Below are 24,785 nucleotides of genomic sequence, written 5' to 3'. Positions count from 1 at the left end.
ATACAGTCTATGGAATAGTCAGCAAATTATGGCCAAAAGGCCAAATTGGGCCCAGTGCCTGTCTTTATACAACTTGTGAGTCAAAAATGGCTTTTACAGATTTAAATGGTTGAAACAAACTCCTTCAATAAATGCCAAGAGTTAGGCCCTGTTTTCATTATATTTTATGGAGAAGAGATGTCATGACATGAAAATCACCTGACGTTTAAATTCCAGCCCGTCTGGATGCTTCACGGGAACAGGCATGCCCACTTGCTCACACATGTGGATCCTGTCTCACTAACTCCACACAGAGTGTGTGGCTGCAGTAGAGACTGCGTGAACTAGAGCCCACATTTACTATATGCCCATTTTCAGAAAAAGTGTGCCAGTTGCCACCCTATGATCTATATTTACTATGTACAGTGTTATAATAAGAGAAGTGTTATATTTGACATTCATATATTTGATATTCACATGTTACAGTGAGGGTGCATTAAAGTCTATTATTTTAAGAGTCTAATGAAAACCTGGGAAAAGCCTTAGCATCTATTAATAAGCAGGTGACTAAATAAAATAAAATAGAATATAAAATTAATATTTATAAAATAGAATATAAAAATTACAAGGTAAATCTCTATTAACCAGTTTTAAAATATGCACAAGAAATATATTTAAGCCCGGCCAGTGTGGCTAGATGATTGAGTGTTGACTTATAAACCAGGAGGTCATGGTTCAATTCCTGGTCAGGGCACATGGACAGGTTGCAGGCTCAATCCCTAGGAGGGGGTGTGCAGGAGGCAGTTGATCAATGATTTTCTCTCATCATTGATATCTCTCTCTCTCTTCCATTCTCTCTGAAATCAATAAAAAACATATTAAATTTAAACATATATGTAAGCTGCAATCTGTGTTAAAATATGCATCTTTGTACATCCCAATAAACTTCTGTGCAGCACTTATTGCTGAGCATGGCTTAGGAGTGAGCAGGAGAGAATTTAATGCTCCATATTGCTGAATTGTTCATAATTTTCCAAAGAGCGTGAATTGACTTGTGATTTTAAAAAGCTCCAAGCCCTAGCTGACTTGGCTCAGTGGATAGAGCATCAGCCTGCAGACTGAAGCGTCCTGGGTTTGATTCCAGTCAAGAGCACATGCCCAGGTTGTGGGCTCCATTCCCAGTAGGGGCTGTGCAGGAGGCGGCCAACCAATGATTCTCTCTCATGATTGATGTTTCTTTCCCTCTTCCTTCCTCTCTGAAATAAAATAAAAATATATTAAAAAATAAATAAACAAAAAGCTCTCAAACCCTCAGCTTCAGTCTAAGGGCAGCTCCTTTCTAAATTAAGAGCAATCGGTGCCTCGGAATTGGGCCCCCCTCCTGGGGTCCCCAGGGCAGGGAACTCTGGCAGGTCGGTATTGCTCCCGGGACATCACGTCCTCAGGGGGAAAGACCTGGTCCCCAGGCCAGTCCTGACCACGGGGTGTCGGCGCCCAGGCTCTGCCCTGCACTCCTGGACCACACACAGAGAAAGCCAACCTTCCGATGGCGGCTGCGGCTGTGGCTGTGGCTGAGGCTGCGGTGGCGGCTGCTCCAGCTGCTTCTTCCGTTTGGCTTCCAGAACTGGGTTCTCATACTGTGTCTTCCTGTTGATGTGGCTGGAGCAGAAGCAGAGAGCACCCAGTTAGGAAACATGTCATCTCCTAAGTCCAATGCCCGTTGGGCCGAGTCCCGTGATTAGAACTGAGCTGAGCAGGTGCCTGAGGCGCTGAGCACGTGCAGGCAGGTAGGAGGAGGAAGGAAAAGGCTCCGGGCTGACTGCTGAACGTATCCCGCATCGTGTTGTGAGATTTACGTGCATTGTATTTTACAATCTTCAATAAATGCCAGGAGTTAGGCCCTGCTTTTATTTATATTTTATGGATTAAAAACAGTGAATTTCTGAGCAGTTAAGCAACAGCTCGCCTAACATAACACAGCTAGTGAAGAGGCTGCTTCCAAACCCCAGACTCTCAAGTGTTCAAGGAATCACCTGCCAGGTGAATTGCTTTAATTCAACAAGAAACAGATTACAGAAGTATTAAACAATGAGATTAAGATGGAGGTGTGGCGATGTCTGTAACATATAATGCCAGAACTGCCGTGTGGCTGTCCATGATAGAGTTCTCCCTAATGATAGAGTTAAAAGGACTCTACCAACATCTGTCAACTATTTGCAACAACGGACATGGAGTTAGGATTAATAGGCCAAAATGCTAAGTCAGAGAGACTCCAAAGGCAGCTAACATAAGCCAATGGGATGTGTTCAAAGTGACAAAGACCCAGATGGTCCCAAAACTAATAAGGCCATGACAAGACACACATACATACACATGTACATATACATACATATGAATACACATGTTGGTTTTTTTTGCCATGGTCTTATTTAGTATCTGCCTATGTACATACACACGTTCTATAATTACACAGAAGCATAAACATATTCAGGTTTTTTCTTTCTTCATCAAAATCACATTTCACTAGAAGTTTTGGAACATATGGATCATATGATTATTTAGAATCAACATTCTTTTTAAAGCCAGGATTTCTTTTTCAAAGGCAGGCTTGTCAAATAGGGTAGATAGACTAATTCCCCTTCATTTTTATTGTAGGACTGCTTGTTTATTTCCTAATCCCTGTAGGCAATTTCATGCTACGATAAGAGTCTAACATTAATGGGCGTTGGATCTGAGACGACACCAGGAGGGAAACTGCACAGTGAGAGAACAAACTGCCGCTCCACCACGCTGCTGCATCCAAGCTGCGGTACCTGCTCCTTTTAAGAGGGAGAACTCGACACGTGCCCACACAGGCAATCCCCCACTGCACACGTGTGAGAAAGACAATCTGCCGGGCACATGGGGGAATGTTGTTTTGTGAAGGTCAGAGATTTTCCTTTCTGAGGCCCCAGTCACCCATCCTCTTGTGAGGAAAAGAGGTGGCGATAGGAGTTAGGCCCACGGACACTTGCTCTACTGAACTCAGGATTCTTCCCAGTAAAGTGCCGCGCAGTTTATGACTCGGCATGGTTGCCTCCTGTCTTATCACCAGGTTTTATACAAATGACCCTCCTCGCGGCAGCAGGAGGGACAGAGCTTGCTGGGTGTCCTGGTTAAGGCAGGGAGAATTATGATAGAACATTCACATGGTGTTTGTTTCTTTCAGAGGATCTTTTATTAGTTACCTCTCGTCTTTCTCAGAGAAAATGACATCAAGCATAGTTATTCTATGTTTCATTACTTGGGTTTCTTTTACTTTCTTGGGTGTCATCCTACTGGCTGATGGGTTTGATTGGAAGGCGAGAGCATGCCCGCTGCTAGAGAATGGCGCACAGTAACGAGGTCATGGTGAGGGCGGGAGACTCTTAGAAACCAAAACCAGGAGCCACGCGCATGGTCCTCAGGCCAGGGAGAGGCACAGAGGCACCAGGACCTTGCAGGTTAGGCTAGTTCTGAATTCCTTCTTAATCTTGGCAACATTTCCTACATTATTAAGACTTGTCTGACCCTTTTAGAAAGTCTGAATGAATTAGCAAGTAATTACTGAGCAGTTCAGACTTGGGCAGGGCAAAAAGGGGGAAAACAGGTCCTCCTCCTAAAAGAGGGACCTCCTCACTTGGTCTAGTGAATGGTTACTTGCCTGAGATTCATTCATTCATTCATTCATTCACTCACTCAAGTAATACTAAGTGCCTACCCTACACCAGAACTGCTGGGCCTTGGCTGTGTAGTGGCAAACAAAAGACACAGCGTTGGCCCTCATGACCTTTATAATATAGAATCAAAATTCTTTTTAATTTTATTTATTTCCAAATCCCTGTAGGCAATTTCATGCTAAGATAAGAGTCTAACATAACTAGAGGCCTGGTGCATGGAATTCGTGCACAGGGTGGGGGTCCACTCAGCCCAGCCTGTACCCTCTCCAATCCGGGACCGCTGGCTCCTAACTGCTCACCTGCCTGCCTGCCTGCCTAATCGCCCCCTGCTTTCCTCCTCCCCCACACCTGCCAGTCTGGTTACCCCTAATCTTCTCTGCCTGCTGGCCTGATTGCCCCTAACTGCGCCCCCTGCCGGCCTGGTCACCCAACAAACCCCACCTGTGCTGGCCTGGTTGCCCCTTATTGTCCCCCTTGCAGGCCTGGTCACCCCTAACTGCCTCCTGACAGCCTGGTCGTCCCCAATTGGCCCTCGCCGGCCTGGTTGCCCCCAACTGCTCCCCTTGCTGGCCTGGTCACCCACACAGCCTGCTGTTCAGTTGTCTGATCATCCCTCACCCCCCTCCTGGCCTTGTCGCCCCAGGAAGCCTACTGGTCATTACTGTTATTGTGAGTGTCCCAGACAATTTGTGTATTCCTCTATTATTAGTATAGATTTGTTGTCTTCAGATTTGATGAATACTCACTCATTCATTAAAATAGACATATAATTCCACTATAAAATTATGTTGTTATCATTATTTAGTTTATACCATATAATGATGGCAAACTCTGCTCCGCATAAATGTACGTTATGACAGAGGTACAAGCTATAGGGTGGATTAGTGGACACTTACTCTACATAGTAGATACCATAGACAGGGTCTTCAATCTTTTCCCAACCGGCAGGCAGCTCTGAAAAATAAAAGGACATTTAGAGAGAGAAGAGCATACTCTTAAAGAGACTAGGGATTTCCAACAAGTTAGGCAAAAAGAAGTTCATAAAAAAAAAAAAAAATGCCTTAAGGGCAATTAAAACTGTGTATCCTTAAAGAAAAGCCAGTATTATTTTTATTTTATCAGTGTATTTTTTTTTCTGCACGAAGCACAATTATTTACTGGCATTATGCACAAGCAAATGAAACGTAATAAAATGCAGTCCCGGGTGCCTTCATTCTAAACCAACTATTAAATCAGGCTTTAATAAAAATGTAGTTAGAATCTGCCCAGCTCCTATCTTAAATATTTACAATTTTCTCGTTTTATTTCTAGACTACCTTAACACAAAAGCGAAATTAGATTAAAAAAAACTGTTACTTTTCACACTCTTTTCATCGTGCTGTTTTTCACTCCCTGGATTAAGGTAAGATGTACATCTTGTTTTCTCCCTGTTCCTAATAAAAAGGCTTCCAAACAGACACACCCACAGTGAGTTGTGTTTCTGAAATGCACACGCCCATCCCTCACCGCTCTACCTGGACCGGCTTGTCTTCACCAGCAGTTTGCCCACAAAAGCAGAAACACGGGCCTCACCAGCCTACATTTCCTTCCAATGTGGCCGTCAATGGCATTGGGGGGCCCACACACAGGGGTGGGCAAAAGTAGGCTTATAGGTGGTCCCCGTGGAAATGGACACACAGGTTATGGCTATTACTATAGCTTCATTATGTCAAAACAACGTCTCGTGCAGCTGTGTGCCCACTGTGCCCACCCATGTGTGCCTTTCGGAAAATTCGACTGGGGTCTGCTGGACTTGACTTGGTAAGGTCTCCTATCAAAGGCTGCCTGCCCCTTTATTCACGAGGTCACAGCGAGTGCTCTACAACAATCCAGTGCGAGAAAGCCAGATAAGCACCAGATAAGCTGACCTGCGGGCAAAAGCAACTGGGTTGTGCTTTGTGTCATTAAACAGTGTCTAGGCAAAGAACAATAGCTCCACTTAATTTGAAAGCACCTGATACATACATGGGTAACAGCGGAGGTAAGGTTGTATAATACAGGGCTCCAAAGTGAGTCAGCATTCCTAGAAGCAGCCATTAAATAAACCAACTTAAGTGGAATTTACAAAAACCCTGAAAATATGTTGAAATGCCAGATTTTTTTAAATTCATGGAATCACGTGACCATGACTTTTAAATAGTGACCCTTGCATCAGGGCTTACATATGTCACCGACGGTTCCATGCTGGAGTGCACTCAAACACACAGGTTAACTGCCTCAAGTCCACGTTTTCCTCAAATTTGGCTGCATATCAAGACACATTAATTTCATGGGTTTTGCTCCACAGTATGTTTGCAAAAAAAAGACAAGGTTCTCCTTTCCCCGCCCCCTTTCTTCTAATTTAAACACACACACACTGAGCAGGTTTTAAAGTCTTTGAATTCCTTTAAAAAATTCCAAGATGTAAGCTACTAAAAGGCTAGAGGTCCAATTTGCAGATGTTGATTAAACTTGGCATTTTTTTTTATATGCAGAGTCTTGCGGACTCATGCAAATCACATCTGGGGAAGTGGTTTCCTCTTACAAAACTGGAAATTACCATTTAAATGAAAAAGAACCAGGAAGATATTTCCAAGGAGTAGGGAAATCAAAGATTAAAAAAATGCAAATTGGTGCGCAGTCCTGTATTTGTTCAGGCCTGGGGCAGGGAGCTGGGGAGTGGGAGAGGGCTGCATTATGTTTAATGAGCCAAATTTCTTTCCAGAACCTACAACCTTAAATATTTGGCCCTATTATCTTCAGATAAAACAGGGAAAACATTAAGAATTCAATTCATCCCATCCTTAACTTCTCAAACATTTAGTGGGTGTCTGCTGTCTGCCTGCGAGTGTGGTAGGCACCTGGACACAGGTCACTACGAGTGCCCCAGCTGAGCGGACAGGTCAGCGCTCTGCTGGGGGTTGGAGGGTTCGAGGAAAGGGCCACTCTGCCTGCCTAGCTGTCCAGTCAACAGAGAATGAGGTCTCTCCACTAGGGTTTCTGGACACTTGCAAATCTAGACACAGCTTCTGGGAGAGATTAGCAAACCCTAAAAATGTTCTAGTTTTTCAAGTAAAATCCATTTAAATTAGAAAAGATAGATTTTGATTACTCACTTCCAAAGTGGTGATTAGTTTAATAATAGGAATTAGTTCCTCCTACTGCTTAAAATAGAAATGGGTCATCGATTTATAAAAGGAGGATGTTTGTCTTCAAAGTTGCCAATTTGGTTCTAAAAAACTGAAAATAGCATAAAATACTGAAGTTCAGGAAAAAAAAAAATGGCATCGCCCGAACAGACTGCACGGCCTAGGCAGAGATTTCAGGCCTCGGGACCCATTGGGGGATCCCAGCCCTGGGTGAACCCTGCTCCCCCGCGGACAGCTGGACCTGGTCTAGTTATTCCACATCCTGGGAGCAGATCTTCCTCCTGGATGGACCTCAGAGGCCTTGGCAGATTAAACGAGGGTGTTTGTAAAATCACTCCACACAGCACCACCTGGACAGCTTGTATGGCCTGCTTGCTTGCTGCTCCACCTCTGAAGACCTTAAAATGTACTAACTGCCACCACGGAAGCAAATACATAGCAGTGGAATGTCCTAAGTTCTTCACTAAGGGATTCGTCAGCACAGACAGAAAATCATGCTCATCCTCAGAGGTGCATTCCAAAGCTGCGACTTGGTTCCGGTTGGAGGAGGCCTCCTCTCTCCTCTCCTAGTTGCTCTCAGCACGAGAATACCCTGTGATTCCAAAATGTCTGCAAGTGCTTTTCAATTCTGGGGAGATGTTATCGCAGAGGACGTGCCCCATTCTGCAAACCAAACGTGCGTAATGAAGCTAATGACCCGATCACACAACACAGTTCAGAGATGACAACTCCATCATCAAAGGATCTGTGTCCGGCCCATGCCAGCAGCCCCCACCCCAGGGGCAGATTTCAAAGGGGTGTCCTGGTCGCCTTTGGAATTGCACTGTTCACTGGAAACCTGGCAATTGCTATTGTTTAAGATTAGGCTCCTCTTGTTTAAAAAATGGTCAGTGGCTTGCCAATAGAATCTGGAGTGAATGCAAAGAAAACCGTGTGTGTGTGTGTGTGTACATGGATGTACACCGCTCTGTGCAGGGAACACATACAGGCAAAAATCAGGAGCCCTGTTCTGGTTACACCTTCAAAGGCCTTTTCTGTAGTGTTCCTCTCCTGTTCCACATTAAAGGCAAAAGGTACCAGAAGGAAGTGCTGAAAAGTCCATAAGAGGGACTTAGGTAATAAATAATAAAACTGGCAAAACCAACATGAGCTGATCCCAGGGTAAATAATAAGTAAGACACATTCTCATTAAGTCTCCCCACCAAGCATCCGAGAGCAGCTCTGCCAGCCCCTGCACAGAGCACGGAAGGAAAGGGAAGCTGAGAGAAGGCGAATGACTTGCCCGAGGCCATAATGCCAGTAAGTGGGCAATGAGAGGTGAGGCAGCCTGATCTGACCGGAGACAGTGCCTCCATTTCCAAACCACCACCCAGGACCGTGGCCAGGACCAAGAGAAGGAACACCATGCAGCCGCCTAAACTTCTGTTAGAGTCTGTGGCCGGAGAGGGAAATTCCCACCCTGTTACAGTTACGTGGGGAAAAAAGACCGCTTTCCTAAAAATGCCCACGTTCGAACTTGCAGAGAAGCAAATCAATGTGTGCCCTGCACTCGGCCGTATCATGTCCACCAGCTACGCACAGACAGTGGCCACTCACACCCATTAGCTGGGCAGCAAGAGTGGTTGGCATTGGTTTAACAAGTGACTAGGGCACTCGTTTTATGTCCAGAAAACCTAGTTCTGTCTCTTTCAATTACTTTATCTAACACCATGGGACTGATAAATTAAAAAAAAAGTTTTTAAAATTGTTCTATTACACAGGTAGAATCTCAAGTTATTACTACCACCATGACCACAAAGGAAACTTATTAATCACGCTGAAAATAGATCTATAAGTGGTTATCAACCATCACTAGCATACCCATCAATTACAAGAAGATATTTTCAAACATTAAGAAAAACAGAGCTAAATCCTAGTATATTATAACTCCAGTCTTCATCTATCGATCACACAAAATCAAATAAAAATAATATTCTGTATGAAATATTCATTATTTCCAGGTAAGGCAATCTTTAAATGCTGGTTCAGTTATCTCAGTAAAGTTCCTTTCTCATTGATGTTAAACAATTTTCCATTTAAAAAATATACTACGGTCAATTCTCAATCAGACAAGGCTTCTGGTGCAATTTAGCCAAACTGGAGCTTTGCTGTCCATCCTTCTGTGCAGGGAGCAGATGGAACGCAAACTGTTGTGAACAACACTGAACAGGTAACTGAGCGGGGAACAGCATTCATACAGCCCGACAGCAAAGGAGGATAACAGCGTTTGGCATTTTCTGCTAATGTGAATAATTTCCAAATTATCACAGCTAGGGTAGTCAAGACCTGATTTACACAGATACATACACCTCAAGGAAAGGGTCCCCGTTCACCGCAGGCACAAACGTGTGGCCAATGACTTCATAACAACACATTACTGACGACAGTAACTCTTCAGCTAATATTCACTGTAATTACTGTACTAGTGTTGCTTTTGTAATGATCCTTGACTTAGTCTGATAGGTTTTTATTTGTTTTGCTGTGCTGTTTTGTATTATCCACACCAAACAAATAAAAAATCAGGCTGAGAAAGTTCAAGGGGCGCGGCAAGCCTCTATCCCTCTGATTTTCTTAATCCTCAGGCACAAGCATCCCAGCACCTGCTGGAAGGCTCTCCCTGTAGTTTCCTTCCCTCGACTTCCTCTGTAGACAGAACTTATTACAGAGCCCCTGATGTGCAGTCACACGTGTGGGCTGTGAGACTGACCCCTGGTGGGTGAGCTGGAATGAACATCCTAGTTGATGATGCAAAGGAAAGAACCCGGGCCTTAAGCAATTCCCTGGCGATAAAACCATGGCGTGAGGCATGCAGCAGCCGCCGCTGCGGTTTACCTAGTTCACTGTCCAGCTCCTCCGTGTGGACCCCTTCTTCTCCAGAGGAAGAGCAGGAATGAGACAGAAAAGAGAAAACATTCAGACACCAGCGCCAAGGAAGAAACTCCCCTCAGAGAAACAGCAGCAAACACATTACGTGACTCAGTCCTTACCTGCATGGTGGCTAAAGACCTGGAGCCCTCAGGGTAAATCACCCAACAGCAATTGCTGATACTGAACATAATTACGTGGCTCATTTCCTGGCATTGCAAAGTGGAGTTTGATTGGTAGTAAAAGATGAAAATGGCTCTGTGGTTTCAATGCTCTTAAGCGAAAAGTCACTTACTACTGACCAACTATACTGCTAGGCCTTTCCACGGGAGTCCTTAACCCTTCAGCAACCCTCCCAGCAGCCAGGCAGCCACACGCACACTGCAGCATCACTCAACTTCCCAGCGACACCGCTGCTGACAGGCGGGGCCGCACACGGAGCATGCAGACAGACGGACGAGGGGTTAGAAAGATGGGTTAAGTCACGGTGATGCACATTGGAAAGCAAAGCCTGAAGGCTGCCCTGAAGGAGGCCATTTATTTCACATGAATTTTCAAAGTCAAAGAGTTCAGAAGTATTAGAACAAAAATGTTCCTGATAATTTCTGTGAGCAAAGCAAGTGAAGGTGCTTTCCATCCTTGGATGCCCCTCTCCCCCTCTTGCTGTCAGCCAAACACTTTATTACCTGCGGTGAGGACACAGGACAACACACACATTTCATACGTATACGTAAAGTCCCTCCGGCGCCCCAGTGGGGGGCCGTCCCTGCACAGTGAGCCCCCCAACCAGGACCATGCTGCTTACACGGATGCAATGGGCTCAGTGCCCAGTGTGGTTTAGGTTCATGACAGGGAATAAATATTTCTCAAATCGATTACTGACTTAGAACCAACATGGCCCTAAGCACCTCATACCCTTTTTATTTAAAGACTATACAACTGCCAACAGTACGTTTTGATGCTGGCATTGTTTCTCAAAGAGGGAATATGATTTACACAAACCTTTCATGAGAATGCCCATTTGGATATTGTTTAATAATGTCTTTGGGGCATTCATTTATTGCTTCAATAATTATTGAATGGGAATGACTCTGCCAGGTGACAGAGGTGGCAAAGCGAGCAAATCACCTCCATCCTTCTGGAGGCAGAGACAAGTCCAAGCTCATCAAATAAAAGTGAAAGGGAAACTGGGTAAGTCCTCTAGGTAAGACACATAACAAAGCGACTTACTCTCATCTGGGAATGGATTCTGAGCTATAATCTGGAGGATGCACAACATTTAACAAAAAAGACTTAGAGTGAAAAGTGACTAGAATTTAAGTTCTCCAAGAGCAGGACTTTTTGTTTATTGCATTCATTGATCCACCTGAAGTTCCCAGAATGCACCTGACTGACAGAGGCACTCAATGGACAGATGTGAAATGTCAGAGTATTCTGTGAAGAAACTGCACATCTAACCAGCATGCAGCATGTCCACGAAGACTCGGAAGAAACACAGAAACAATATTGTGACCAACAATGTTATTCTGCTTTGTGTTAGGACATACACGGTACAAGGCGGCGTGGTGTTACCCGGCAGCAGACAATGCAGGGATAGGAACCTATATTAGTTGCAGTGCTTAATCTGGTTATATATCTATACCGTTAGTGTACAAAGTAGCATAGGCATACATGCAATTTCTGCTAGAAAAAGAATATGTGAATTCAAGTGTTGAAGGATAATTACTAAACTAAGTGCTTTTGGTCTGAATATATACTCCAAAGGAAGTAACATTAATACCAAGGATAAGAAACCTGAGAATTAAAACTTACCTGACTTGGTAACAAAACCATTCAGTAATTCTAGTCAATACTTTTACTGAATTAACAGTTTTTTCTCAATAAAAACTATTGGCGTTCTTTACAACCTCTGAATTTATGTTCTCAGGCATTTCACATATTCCCAGTATGACTGTGATGGAGACTGACATGGAAGACCCTATAGTAATACCAGTGCCTGAAGTGCCTTCAGAATCACCAGGCTTCAAATAAAGTTTAAATTTATTCCATGACATTTTATGGTTGAATGTATATGTCCTGATCTTTGAAAATCCATCACCTCTGTATTACATGTCACACTGAACGTGTGAATAGTCAGGACAGTCCATTAGCCCTTATACTGCAAAATATTGCAGCGACCACACCTGCTCCATTCCTTCTTTAGGAACGGACTGAGCAACCAAATAAAACGGGCATCTCCATCATGCCTTCTCAGCCAAAGGACCCGTATTTCTACACGAAGCCAATCAGAGAAAGATGAATGTGTAAGTCTCCGTTCATGCTGTGTCACCTGCAGCATGTGTGCAGTGAAGTGTTCTGGAGTACAATGCTAGTCTGATAGGTTATACTTCACTGCTTACCTTTTCAAACACACGTATTCTATGTAACAGTTCCGCCTCACAGCACACATTAATAAAGGTTCACTATCTTACAGCAAAATAATTCTACTAATTCAACAATTACACGAATTCAAATGCCAGAAATGAATAATGAGTAGCAAAGCAAACCCTTTCCCTTTAAATTCGTCCATGCCAAGGAGGAATTTTGGTAGAGCTGGTGTATTGAAAAGGAACATGCTTGTTCTGTCTTAACTTTTTTCATTTTGGAAAAGTAGTTAGAAATCTCACAGCCTAGAAATAGACTTTTTAAACAGTAACCTTATTACCAGTTGATTCTTTGTTGAGATATCGAGGAGAGTGGGCTAAGGTAACACCTCAGCCTCTTTCTTGGAAAAATACACTTTATAGGTATTTAGGATATATTCTAAGTTACACAGAGATTCCCAAATGGGTCAAGATCTGCTTTTCTGACACCAAAATATGGGGAAATAATAGTCATAAAACACAGTTTAAGAAAAGCTACTGACTCCCCCTTTACCCTTAAGAATTTCATAATATGGGATTAGGGTTCAATAGGCAATTCTCTATTCTTTCTAGAGTTTTCTCCAAGCTCCCGGAGGCAGAGGTTGTATCTTCATTTGAATGCTGCCTGTGGTTCCCAATGGGAGCAGAGCTGCGCCTCTGCCTTCATGTGTACACAAGCCATTCTTTTGAACAAGTCTACTGACTTCCCTTCTGCTTTTGGAGACCTGAGTGCACTTACTGGAAACTGGATTCCCTTTTGAAAACTCCCTGTGAAAACTGGTTGACTTTGCCACAACCCTCTAAAATGTGAACAAACAAGGCACTCATTTAAATGGAGAGCGGCCACGCCCCTTACCATCATCCTCGCACTCTTCCAGAGGCTTCTGCTGCTTGTTCAGGCACCGAGGGTCTAACCAAGATGTTGTTTTTGTGTTATGGCTGAAATCCAGAAATAAAAACAAGAAATGGATTAAAAAAGGAAAAGCAAAGAGCTCAGTGACAAAACAATTTTACATTCTTGAACAGTGGCTGCTCTTCAACTACAGACTCTGTGACAAGCAAACCCAGACCAGCGAGCCCCCCCGGGAATTAGGAGGTGCCAGAGGGAAAGACTCTGGAGGATTTTTTACTCAACGAAAGATACAGTCATCCCAGTATTGAGAGCTGTAGAGGTAATCCCAGTTTTATTTTTGAGAAACGAGTTCAAATCATACCCCTCGTCTATACTATCCGAGGCTGGCTAGACTTATTTTAGTCTTCACACTTGCTGAAGAGCAAACGCTAATGTAGTTTAAATTTGCTCTGACTAAAATCGTGAACGCTGGGATTCATACAGGAGGCTGCTATTTCATTCACATGTTACCTAAGACTTCTCATGACTGGGAAAGGATCTCAATTCATGCAAGTGGCTCACGGTGGCTAATACATTTCATTAACGGCAGCGTCCCAAGTTGTGATTCAGACGTGGTGAAGGCTACCCCAGATCACCTAACGGAAATACACTGGGGCCATGAAAAACTCGGAGAGAAGTCAACGCACTGCCCATCTGCCCTCTGGAGAGTATAAGTCCATGAGCTCATGCTGCAAACCAGAGGCAGGAATTAGAAAGTAAAAATAATTTTTGGGGGAAGTTTAGGTAGTAACCTAAATTTTTTTGAAATCTGAAATGTAGTTTGTAACTATGTTTTTAAAAATTGACACCCGTCTTTATCTTAGATTCAAATCTTATTAAATATTGGAAAATAAGTATGCCTTCAGTGAAGAACAGAATGTGAAAATGTATCTAACACATCACCTCAGCTGGGATGAAGGAAAGAAAGGTATGATAGTAACAACTGTCACCGTCGATGCTACTGGTTTGTCTATTCACGACTACCGGATCTGTGCTTTTACTAGTGTTGTACTGTTGATATTTGGCTCTGTTGACTAATGAGTTTGCCGACCACTGGCCTAAAAGATCTATAATAATAAAAGTGTAATATACAAATCGACTGAACGACCCAACAGTGGAATCACCATCTGGACAACCTTCCAGAGGACCACACTATGACACACACTGGCTCCAAGCCAGCCAAGGTGGGTGTGGTGCGATTGGGGGGCTCTGCAGAAACAAGGAACTGTTCTGCCATTGCCCCATGACTGCCCTGCAGAGGGAGGCCCAGGCCACCCTCTGTGGGGCGATCGATTGGGGAGCTCTGCAGAACCAGGGAACTAGGAGTGTGTGGTAGCAGATGCAGGTAACGCCAAGCCAAGGTGGGGTAGGGGCAAGGGGCAGGGCAAGGCAGCCAGGGTTGCAAAGGCCTACCCTTCACAAATTTTGTGCATCAGGCCTCTAGTTTTAAATGAAAATGTAGAGGTTTATTGAAGTCTATACAAACTCCCCCTGGGGAGGGGCACCCAAGTGGGAAAAGCCTATTTTCTCTCTCTCTAAAATGGGCGGGCGGGGGGGGGGGGGGGAGGACCTACATCTTGTTCTGAGTCTGTCTCCAGTTTATATATGCTGTGGCTGTTTGTCTGCACATGACCCTTTCTAATTGGATTCTTCCTTAATTTATATCCCCTGTGCTTTCCTAATTGGCCATTCTCCTGCATTGTATCAGTTTGAAAGGTCAAAGCCCACCTGGTGCCCCCGTCTTTATCTCCCCCTGATTTTGCTATCCTCTGTGAATGTATACCTTCCTCCCCCTTATCTTTTAGCATTTCTCCATTCTCTGTGAATGCATGCCTTCCCCTTCCCCTTCTCTTAAGACATTTCTCTAGCTTCTGTAAAAGCTAGATTAGCATTCTGGCAGCTCCAATCCCTCACCTACGCATTCCTGTCCCATGGAACCCCCTTATCTCTGACTGCCTGTCCTGTCTCTAAAGATGTTCTATCAGTAACATCTTTAATATATTTTATTGATTTTTTACAGAGAGGAGGAGAGAGGGATAGAGAGCTAGAAACATCAATGAAAGAGAATCATCGATCGGCTGCCTCTTGCACACCTCCCACTGGAAATGTGCCCGCAACCAAGGTATATGCCCTTGACCGGAATCAAACCCGGGACCTTTCAGTTCCCAGGCTGACGCTCTATCCACTGAGCCAAACTGGTTTTGGCATATCAGTAACATCTTGCAAAACTGTAGTTCAATGTCACATCCAGGACCCTGAAAACATTTCCTCCAACACATGATCCTCTTGCTGCCTGTTACACCACACCTGATTTCCTTCGAATTCCTCGACAAAAGAGTCATTTTTAAACTGTGGAGACTAGTAATATGCTCTCCAGTCTATAGTTTTGTCATTGAAAAATGTTATATAAATGGGACCACACATTATGGAAGCTTTTGGCATTGGTATTTTTCATTCAGCATAATCCTCACTGAGACTGTTGTACATATCAGTGATTTTCTTTATTGCTAAATAGCATTCCCTGGCATGAACGGACCACAATTTACCATTGAAGGCCATCTGGGTTGTTTCCAGTCTTGGGCTATTTGGAATAAACCTTCTTAGATATCCATGTACGGGCTTTCCTGTGAACGTAGGAGTTCACTTCTCTGGGTGATGCTGTAGTCGCAGGTTTAGTTTTTTAGAAACTGCCAGACCGTTTTCTAGAACGCCATACAATTTTACATGCCACTGGCCATGCGTGCATGATCTAGTTTCTCTGCATCTTTGCCATCATGCAGTGTTGTTACTGTTTTTTATGTTAGCCATCCTGATAGGTGCGTGATGATACCTTCATCGCTTTAATGTACATTTCCCTAGCGGCTAACGGTGTTGAATGTTTCCTTAGGTGCTTGCCTGCCACCTGTGCGCCCGCTTCAGTGAGATGTTTGTTCGTGTATTTAACTCAATTTCTAATAAGGTTTTTATTTTTTATACTGCCGAGTTTTGAGGGTTCTTTATATATTCTACATGCCTGTCAATTTTCCGATGTGGGGTTTGCAAATATTTTTCTCACACTATTGTTTGTCTCTCTATCCTCTTCTCAGATAAACTTTATTAAGCCAAATTTCTTCATTTAGATGAAGCTGAATTTATCATTTATTCCTTTTAGGGGGTCATGGGTATGATGTCAAATCAAAGAATTCTTTGTCTATTCCTAGATCCCAATCTAGAAAAAATCTGTAGATTTTTTATAGTGTTTTCTTCCTAAGTTTTATTGCTTTACATTTTACACTTAAGTCTACAATGATGTATTTTGAGGGGTTTTTTTTTCCATGAGGTGTAAAGTGGAAGTTGAGGTTAATTTATTTGCTATAAAACTTCTCAAGGAAATATCAGAAAGTGACTGGCTGATGACTTTGAGTTAAGTAAAGATTTCTTAACGAGTACACTAAAAGCACAAGTCACAGGAGAAAAAAAATTCATAAATTAGAAATTGTTAATTTCTTAATTCATCAAAATCAAGAACTCTCTGCTCTTCACAAGACACAGTTAAGATAATAAAAAGAAAATCCTGACTTGGAGAAAACGTTTGAAATCACAAATATAATAAGGGCATTGTATCCAGGATACATAAAGAACTCGTAAAACTCAACAAACAAAAAACTGCAACCCAACTAAGAGAAAATAAGCAAATGAGTTACCTACTTTTAATGGCTAAATATATTCTTAGTATATTAGACCATAATTTAAATATACACCATAATTTAGTTGTCTAACTCATTAAAGAAATTATTGACCGTTACGTTTCCTCAAGCTATTCAGGCTCAATGACTAGGATGATATGCTAATTGTTTTGTGCAAAGCTTATTAAATTGTATAAAGAATTCCTCCAGCCTATGATCAGTCCTTTCAGACTTACTCTGCATCTGTAGCTGCTAGAGAGAGGGGGGAAAGGGAATGAAAGACAGGGACAGAGCCAGGAAGAAATAATGGTATACTTTACTCTATAAAATAGACTTCTCCATTTTCGGTGTAGGCCATCTCCCAGTTCTCAGGTAGAGGACCTAGATTATCCTCTGCGGAAAGAGGTAGGTATTGAGGGAACTTCTGAGAAGGGTCCGTGATGGGAGCAGCGATGAGGCTACTATTCACAGGTGGGAGCGTTGCTTCTTGGAGGCTGCGCTCTTCTTGATCAGCAGAATCGGCTGTGCAATCGTGGGAGAGAGAGAGACAGAGGACACAATCATCCATCAGATCCCAACCAGAGGTACTGTCTGCACCTCAAAACCCTTATCCTCTCCTCCTTTCTGACCATTGACTATTCTGTTTTATTTAGATAAGGTTTTTAAGCAAAAACATCAAAATGATAGACCATATTTATTTTACCCAAAAATAAATAGAAAAACATCTCAAAGGATACAGTGCTCACAACTGAGGAAGTGTCAAAGAAGAAACAAACCATGACTCAAACCCTAAAGTTTCTTAAACTACAAAGGCCATAAAAAAAGAAATGAGGAAGAGAAGGTCATCAAAACACAGATGAGCTGAACTGTCAGTCCGGAGGAATCATCTGCTTTCATGGCTCGGAAGGCTTTTGAAGGTGAGAAAGAAGTCCATGATGGAAACAGTGGCATTCTTGTTCATTTTGCATAAATAAAGCATTTTTTGGTAGACAGTGGCAAAGGTCAAAGATTCACCAATCAAGCTGTCAAGTATATAAAAGTTTACAATGCAGAGAGTTACACCAGTGAGTCAGATTTGAGTCTTTTGCAAAAGTGAGGAGAATGTTCCTGTGAAAACCAAGACAGCTCCCCCAGAACAGTATGATGTTGGGGGATGGACTTGACTAGGGTCTTAAAATGAAGCCTCTAAGTACCTGAGACTTACTAACTAGAAACATCAAGAGGTGATGTCATCAAAGTATCCACAAATGCAATGCTGACATTCTGGCTGAATTTTTATAGAGGTCAATGTCAATCTCTATGAGGTTGGAAAACATACAATCAGTGACGGAGTTACTTCCTCTCTCCCATAGTGATTGTACTGTAGACATTTCTGACTTACTGAATGCAGAATGAGGAATAATGAAAGGCTGTAATTCGAATCTTTCTCTGATCAGCAGCTCCCAATGACACACGTGAGAACAAAGGTAATCCAAAAGCTGGATGGAGGATGAACCTATGACACCACCACCACCACAGCCACCAAAACCTCTGTATACTGAGAGGCTGTCTGTGGTCTTTCCTTCCTCTGCATTTCTTTCCTCTTCTGTTACCACCGCTTAGACCTCCCTTTAAAAACCATCTCCTTTATTCCAGGTCTCCGGGAACTGCCTCAAATTCACTGCTGCTCACACGGTGGGCCCATGTCACACTCCTATCTCTCTTGTATTTGTGATTGGATCAGGCATATGGCCCAAGACAAACCAATGAACATCAGGCACGCAAGTTTTGCTCTTATCAATCAAGAGTTGGGCCGCTGATGCGGAAGACATTAAGTGACAGGTTCTCATACTGCAGGTGCAGGTGACCCTCTTGACAGAGCTTGCCATTCCTGCCTGACACTTAGGCCTGCACAGAGGAAAGGAGAGATGAAAGACACAGAAAGCCACCTAATCCCCATGACTGAGCCTCTGGTTTTCATGCCTGAAATCAAGGGTGCCCTTGGCCTCCTTAACAACTCAATCCCCAACATTCCCTTTAACAGCTGTATGTGAAGGGAAAAAGGAAAATAGGAGAAGAGAGAAGAAACATTTTGAAATTACTAACCAATAAAGAATAAATTCAAAACTTGGCAAGAATGGAAAGATTCACCCTTACTTTGCTGGGAGCCAACATGTATTCATTTCTGGTATGTCTTTGGAAGGCCCCCTTTTCCCACTTACACGTAAGAAGAATCACTAGGAGAGATTTTTAGCATGCAGTCATTACACTATTATGCCACTCTATGCTCAAAGTGGCTGGTGGGTTGCTACTTAATGGGGTTCAGAGTGCAAGATGCTTTGACACAGCTGGTTTACTACACACATTCTACACGGGGTAGGGTCAATTATTTGAAAGAATTTACATGAGTTAGTGTATGACAACGGGTTACCAGCCATCACAGTTGTAGTTTTGTAAGTGAGGGGGCATTCATTCAACACATTCCTTACATACTGAGGATGTCCCATCAATGTACATATTGAGGCCAGTTCTCTGGGCATCCTATAGGCTTTCTAGGCATTAAGACAGGCATCCGAATAAGACAATCGGGTGCCACTGTTTTGTGTAAACTCATGATCAGTCTGACTTTAGCAAAGATAATCTGGGCCCAGGAGTTTTCCTATGATGGCAGGATTTCAAGTGGAGACTTTATGGGGACAGATTTTCTGAGGCATGGCTTCTAGAGACCGAGGTTTTAGTATTAGGAAGAGGAAGAGCATCAAGACCTAGAGTCAACTACCCCTCTGCGCTCTCTATCAAGAAATCTACTGAATAAATGATGGACAAAAAAAGGCGCCTGCTCCCTGGGGCCCACCCAGAGGCTTGGCAGGACTGCATCATGGCACGTGACGCCATAGGGCTTCCGTTTCTGTGTCCATGTCTGTGTTTTGGCTTATATCATGATTTGCTCTTCTTATTTGTTGAAAGATGATGACATTAAAATATTAGCTATCTTCAAAATAAATATTGACCTTTAAAATCTGATTCAATTTTAGTGAGAGCTACTAACTATAAATCCATAAAAATATTTATTTCTAACTGGTTGAAATCACCTACTTTCACTATGTTAAGGATGGCAAATTTCTCCTAGCTATTGCAGCTGTAAGTTAGCCACTGGCCTAGTCCATTCTAATAGAGAAAATGGCAATTTTCATGGAGTCAGACTCTCAGAGCTGGAAGGAGGAACACAGACATGATTTAATCCTAGCTGGTTATTTTGCAAACGTAAGAAGTAATACCATGTTCATAATGAGAAACTACTAAGAACCAAGCTAGGATAGCAAATCAGGTCCCCTCCTGCTTTTTCCAATGACTTTTGCAGAGGGATCAGGCTATTGTTAGACAAGAAAGTAATAAACATGTTTTTAATTGCCATGTTGAGGAATTTTAGGTTTTTGAGCGCTAAAAAAAAACGAGAGAGGCCCATTTAGGCTGTAGAAAGCATTCAAATAACATAAACTTTCCCCTAAATATCCCATTACACTTGTAGCACAAGGAAGGAAATAGAGTTTAAGGAATCTCCCCTTTCCTGTAATTAAGTCTAACCAAGCAATGGCTGACTGTGGTGAAGTCAGAAGGCGTCATTACAAGAGAGGAAGATTCATGTGCTGGAAATAGGTAACTCCTTAAGAACTATAACCCTAAAATATTAAAAGGAGAATATTCAAATAGAGGAAAAATAGAAGAAACAAGGTATTCTTCCAAGTCGCAGCATCATAGACGGCAGTAACTCACCTATCATGCGGTGGTTACGTTCTGAGTCACTATAAAAGGTCAAACCCCCATAGAGTGAGAAATATTTTTGGACAGCTCTAGGTCATAGCCCTATCCAGAGACCTGCCCTTGAAGACCCCTTCCTAAGTGGGAGGGCTGGCAGCCTGAATCTATACAAGTAGTTAATGCAATGAGTACTACGTGCCAGCTGATACAGAACGCATATGCAACAGGTAAGCAGGCATTTATTATTTCCCACTGTATAAGGTAGGGGTGTCGAACTCAATCAGAGAAGGGGCCAAAATCTAAAATCCAGCCTAAATCGCGGGCCGAATGGTTTACTGAACAGTCATAAACTGACAATGTCATAAACTGACAGCGGAGTGCAGTGATGACAGCGCGGTGCGGGCCACATTGCAAGGCCTGGCGGGCTGGATTTGGCCCGCGGGCCTTGTGTTTGACACATGTGGTATAAGGCATATGGTAAAACCTCCCGATGTTAATAGACATGTGATATTCCAGCTCTGCTCTCCAAGGTATGATGCAAAATGATGTGAGCCTTCCAAAGGGTTCACTTGTTACTAAAAACTGTTAAACAAATTCTCACATTTCCGTTTGTCAGCTGTCAGCCATATAATGGAGCAGTGTCACGCCAGGAAATTAATAGGCAATATGCAGACAGCCTTCTACACATAGTTTTGAAGAGGCAGACACAACGCTGGTTTTTCTCTACTCCCTGTCCCTTCTACAAACCTGTGCCTCCAGCCCCTTTCAGACAGCTGGGTGACGTCAGAACAGTCTTTCGAAGCAACATGATAAATAGACCGGAAAAGACACCTCTCCCAAGCATTGGAGGGGCAGTGTGAATCCTGGGGACCCTTCCTAATTCCTCTGGAGAACAGACCTTACAGTTCTTTGCAAAAAGCCTCCCACCACCCGCTTCCCCCCAAGTCCGGGGACAGGGCCCACCTGCCGGGCTTTACCTGTGAAGCTGCTGTTCATTTCAGGACCGTCATCCTCCTCCAGCTCCGCGTGCACTAGGCCAGCATTTTGCATGTCATTGTAGGACTTGGTTCGCTTGGGGGTCGCCTGCTTGGAGCCGGAGTGAAGGCTTTGCAAGGCATCCGTCGTGATCACTTTCCCACTGACCGGCTGGCTAGGAGGTTTGGGCGTCCCATAATAGTTTCCTAGGAGACGGAGAGGCACATTTGCATGTTTCAGAAAGAATACTTTGTTGTTGTTCTTTTCAAGACTTCACATCCAACTGTTTCAGCACATTTTTTCAAAAAAATGTATTTAAGCGGGGGGGGAAAAACAACAACACAACAAAACCCGGAACAGACTGTATTTGGCTTCCGAAACGGGCTGGGAAAGATGCCGCTGGTACCCAGCGAGGCATTTTAGAAGCTGGGAGGAAAGCTGCATTGTTTTGGTGCAAAGAACTTACTAGACTCAAAACAAAGGCGGCTGTGCTGAATAGCAGCGCTTCACCCTCATTACATCGGAATTCCAACGGGTCGCCCGTTCACATATCTGCACTCGCAGAATGCTGAATCCAATGGAGAGCCGGCCTCACAGAACATAAAACATTCATTACCGCTGCACCCTCACGGCCGACCAAGTGGAGGTCACCCTCCCTTCAGAAGGGGCTCCTCACGAGGGCGGCTTTAAAAGGCAGGGCCGTGACCCCACGTGGCGCCTCTTTAACTGAGTGGCAGCTTAGCTCTCAGGGTCATCCTCCCTGGAACAACTTGCCAAGTTTTAGCAGAAACTGTGTCAGGGGTGGAAACCCGGACGAGCCATTCTTTTAGTAACTACCCATCTTTTCTTAGCCACGTTTCCCCAAAGTCTGGTTAAGACCCAACCAGAATGTGCTCCTGGGTGGTACGTGGATGGACTTTCTAATTTGAATTAAGTGTGTGCATTTTTAATGTGCACTAGAAAAACATCAAATTAGTAAATTAGGGTACTTTTTTTGTTGTTGTTGTTAATCCTCACTTGACATTTTTTCCAATGATTTTTTTAGAAAGAGGGGAAGGGATGGGGAGAGACACAGAGAGAGAAACATTGATTGGTTGCTTCCCACACGCACCCTGATCAGGGCTGGGTATTGACCCTGCAACCGAGGTACATGGCCTTGACCAGAATCAATCCCGGGAACCTTCAGTCCTTGGGCAGATGCTCTCTCTACTGAGCCAAACCAGCAAAGGCCTAAAGGTTACTTTTTAAATTATGGACAGGGACAACAGTGTGGTGATTGTGGGGTTTGGGGTGGAGGAAGAGGGCATAGAGGGAATAATGGTGATAAAAAAATAAAAAATAAAAATATTTTAAAAATTGACTTTAGCTTACAGTTTAAAAAGGCAACTATCCTATATAATAAAAGGCAAATGGACCAAACAGTAGAATGACCGGTTGCTATAATGTGCATTGACCACCAGGAGACAGACACTCAACACAGGAGCTGCCCCCTGGAGGTCATTGTGCTCCCACAGGGGAAGTGCCGCTCAGCCAAAAGCCAGGCTCACGGCTGGCGAGTGCAGCAGCAGTGGTGGAAGCCTCTCTTAGGCCTGGGGAGCAGGCCTAAACTGTCAGTCGGACTTCTCCTGAGGGATCCCCCACCCCGCAGTGCATGAATTTTGTGCACCAGGCCTCTAATATAGAATAAGAAATTAATCAACTAAATAAAGCACGGCAATAGTAGTAAGGAGTTTCCTTTTGAAAATTTAAGTTAAAAAGTATGCTTTAGCCGAGACCGGTTTGGCTCAATGGATAGAGCGTCGGCTTGGGGACTGAGGGGTCCCGGGTTCGATTCCGGTCGAGGGCATGTACCTTGGTTGCGGGCATGTCCCCAGTAGGGGGTGTGCAAGAGGCAGCTGATCGATGACTCTCTCTCATCGATGTTTCTAACTCTCTCTCCCTTCCTCTCTGTACAAAATCAATAAAAATATATTTTTTAAAAAAAGTATGCTTTAAAAAACAACAACCCTGTAAGTAGACTTTATGTTCAGATATGGACAAAATCATGAAGGTGATTCATAAATGGTCAAAGTTGGAAAAATACAGCTTATAACCAACACCATTCCGTGAGTGGATGATAAAAAACATCAACATAAGAAGCCCCTGACCCAGTCCCAATCTCTGGGCTTCAGTGGGAGCCGGGAGGGCCAGGTGTACTGAGCCCTTTATGATATGTCTTTCCTAAGCCAGGCTTGCTGTTCTGGCTTAGCAAAGAACCTGTAAATCACAAGAAACCCCTTTTCTTTCCAAGGGTCTCATCCCATTGTCTAACCTCAGTTCACAATTACATAAAAAAAATTTTTTTTTAAACATACATTTTATTATATAAGCACAAAGGATAAGGAGGCAGAAACGTGTGCATGAGACCTAAGGGATGAGGAATTTGCTTCCTATAAGCTTGATCTTTATAATGAAAACTCATTCAACGAGTATTATCTACTTAAAATAGTTTCTGAATCACAGAAGTTATGCATATACACGCCCACTCTCTCTGAGAGGGTGCAAGCGGTCATCGGGGGAACACGAACCCTCCAACTGGAAAGGGCTGGGGCCGAAGGCACCAGGCGTGAACCCGAGGCCACAGGAGGAGACCACGGACGCACATTCTGTGGCCTTTCACGGAAGGTGACAGGTGTTTCCGTCTCTTCCCAAAGTCCTTCCAGGTCCAACGTAAAGGCACAGGGGCCAGCAGAACCACCAGAGGAAAGGCCCTTGTGTGTTACAGGGGCCGCTAGGTAATGAGGAAGGAGCACACACAAGGGCCCTGACCCGGCTTGCACCGTCCCACAGCCACGGGCTGACTGTCCCACTAACCAAAGACCATCTGTCAGAAAGGCTTAGGGAAGAAAGTTAACTTTTTTTTATTTTATTGATTTTTTTTACAAAGAGGAAGAGAGAGGAATAGAGAGTTAGAAGCATCGATGAGAGAGAATCATCGACCAGCTGACTCTTGCACACCCCTTTCAGTCTGCAGGCCAACGCTCTATCCACTGAGCCAAACCGGTTTCAGCATAAAGTTAACTTTTTAAAAATATCTTTTACAGTGAACAAAAAGGAGAGCTTTTCCTGAATTTAATCCAATTCCTTCCAATCACATTAAAACATGTGTATTTCCAACATACATGTTAAACTAAGACAATGTGTATATGTCATTCTTCCACCGAAAAGCGTGGAACATATTTTTATAATCATATCACTTTTCCAGAGCCATTAAACTGAAGTAATATTTGTAAAACCATCGTCATTTAAGAATCAGTTAAAACCTAGAAATCTTGTTCATGACAGAAATAAATGTTTAGAAAGTAAAAGTTGTACCTAAATTTGAC

At 43.4% G+C, this 24,785-nt stretch overlaps 1 protein-coding gene across 19 annotated transcripts in view; it reads right to left on the bottom strand.

The window, feature by feature from the left end:
- The window catches only part of MAGI1 (membrane associated guanylate kinase, WW and PDZ domain containing 1), a 518,034-nt gene that overhangs the window by 73,999 nt on the left and 419,250 nt on the right, over window positions 1-24,785 (bottom strand). For 11 of the 19 annotated variants that reach the window (XM_084902671.1, XM_084902677.1, XM_084902662.1 and 8 more), the window contains exons 4-9: window positions 21,423-21,626; window positions 17,028-17,229; window positions 13,007-13,089; window positions 9,716-9,751; window positions 4,574-4,631; window positions 1,520-1,638 (exon numbers count right to left, since the gene is read on the bottom strand). In XM_084902671.1, coding sequence (XP_084758797.1) covers window positions 1,520-1,638; window positions 4,574-4,631; window positions 9,716-9,751; window positions 13,007-13,089; window positions 17,028-17,229; window positions 21,423-21,626 — 702 coding nt within the window. Of the gene's footprint in view, window positions 1-1,519; window positions 1,639-4,573; window positions 4,632-9,715; window positions 9,755-13,006; window positions 13,090-17,027; window positions 17,230-21,422; window positions 21,627-24,785 lie in introns of all 19 variants that reach the window. The other 8 variants (XM_084902660.1, XM_084902672.1, XM_084902676.1 and 5 more) reach the window with 1 other exon arrangement.

Source organism: Pipistrellus hanaki (assembly GCF_964339955.1).
Source record: "Pipistrellus hanaki genome assembly, chromosome: 13".
In the NCBI taxonomy this organism is placed as follows: domain Eukaryota; kingdom Metazoa; phylum Chordata; class Mammalia; order Chiroptera; family Vespertilionidae; genus Pipistrellus; species Pipistrellus hanaki.
Note: the sequence above shows the minus strand (reverse complement) of the source record. Positions and strands in the feature narration are given on the sequence as shown.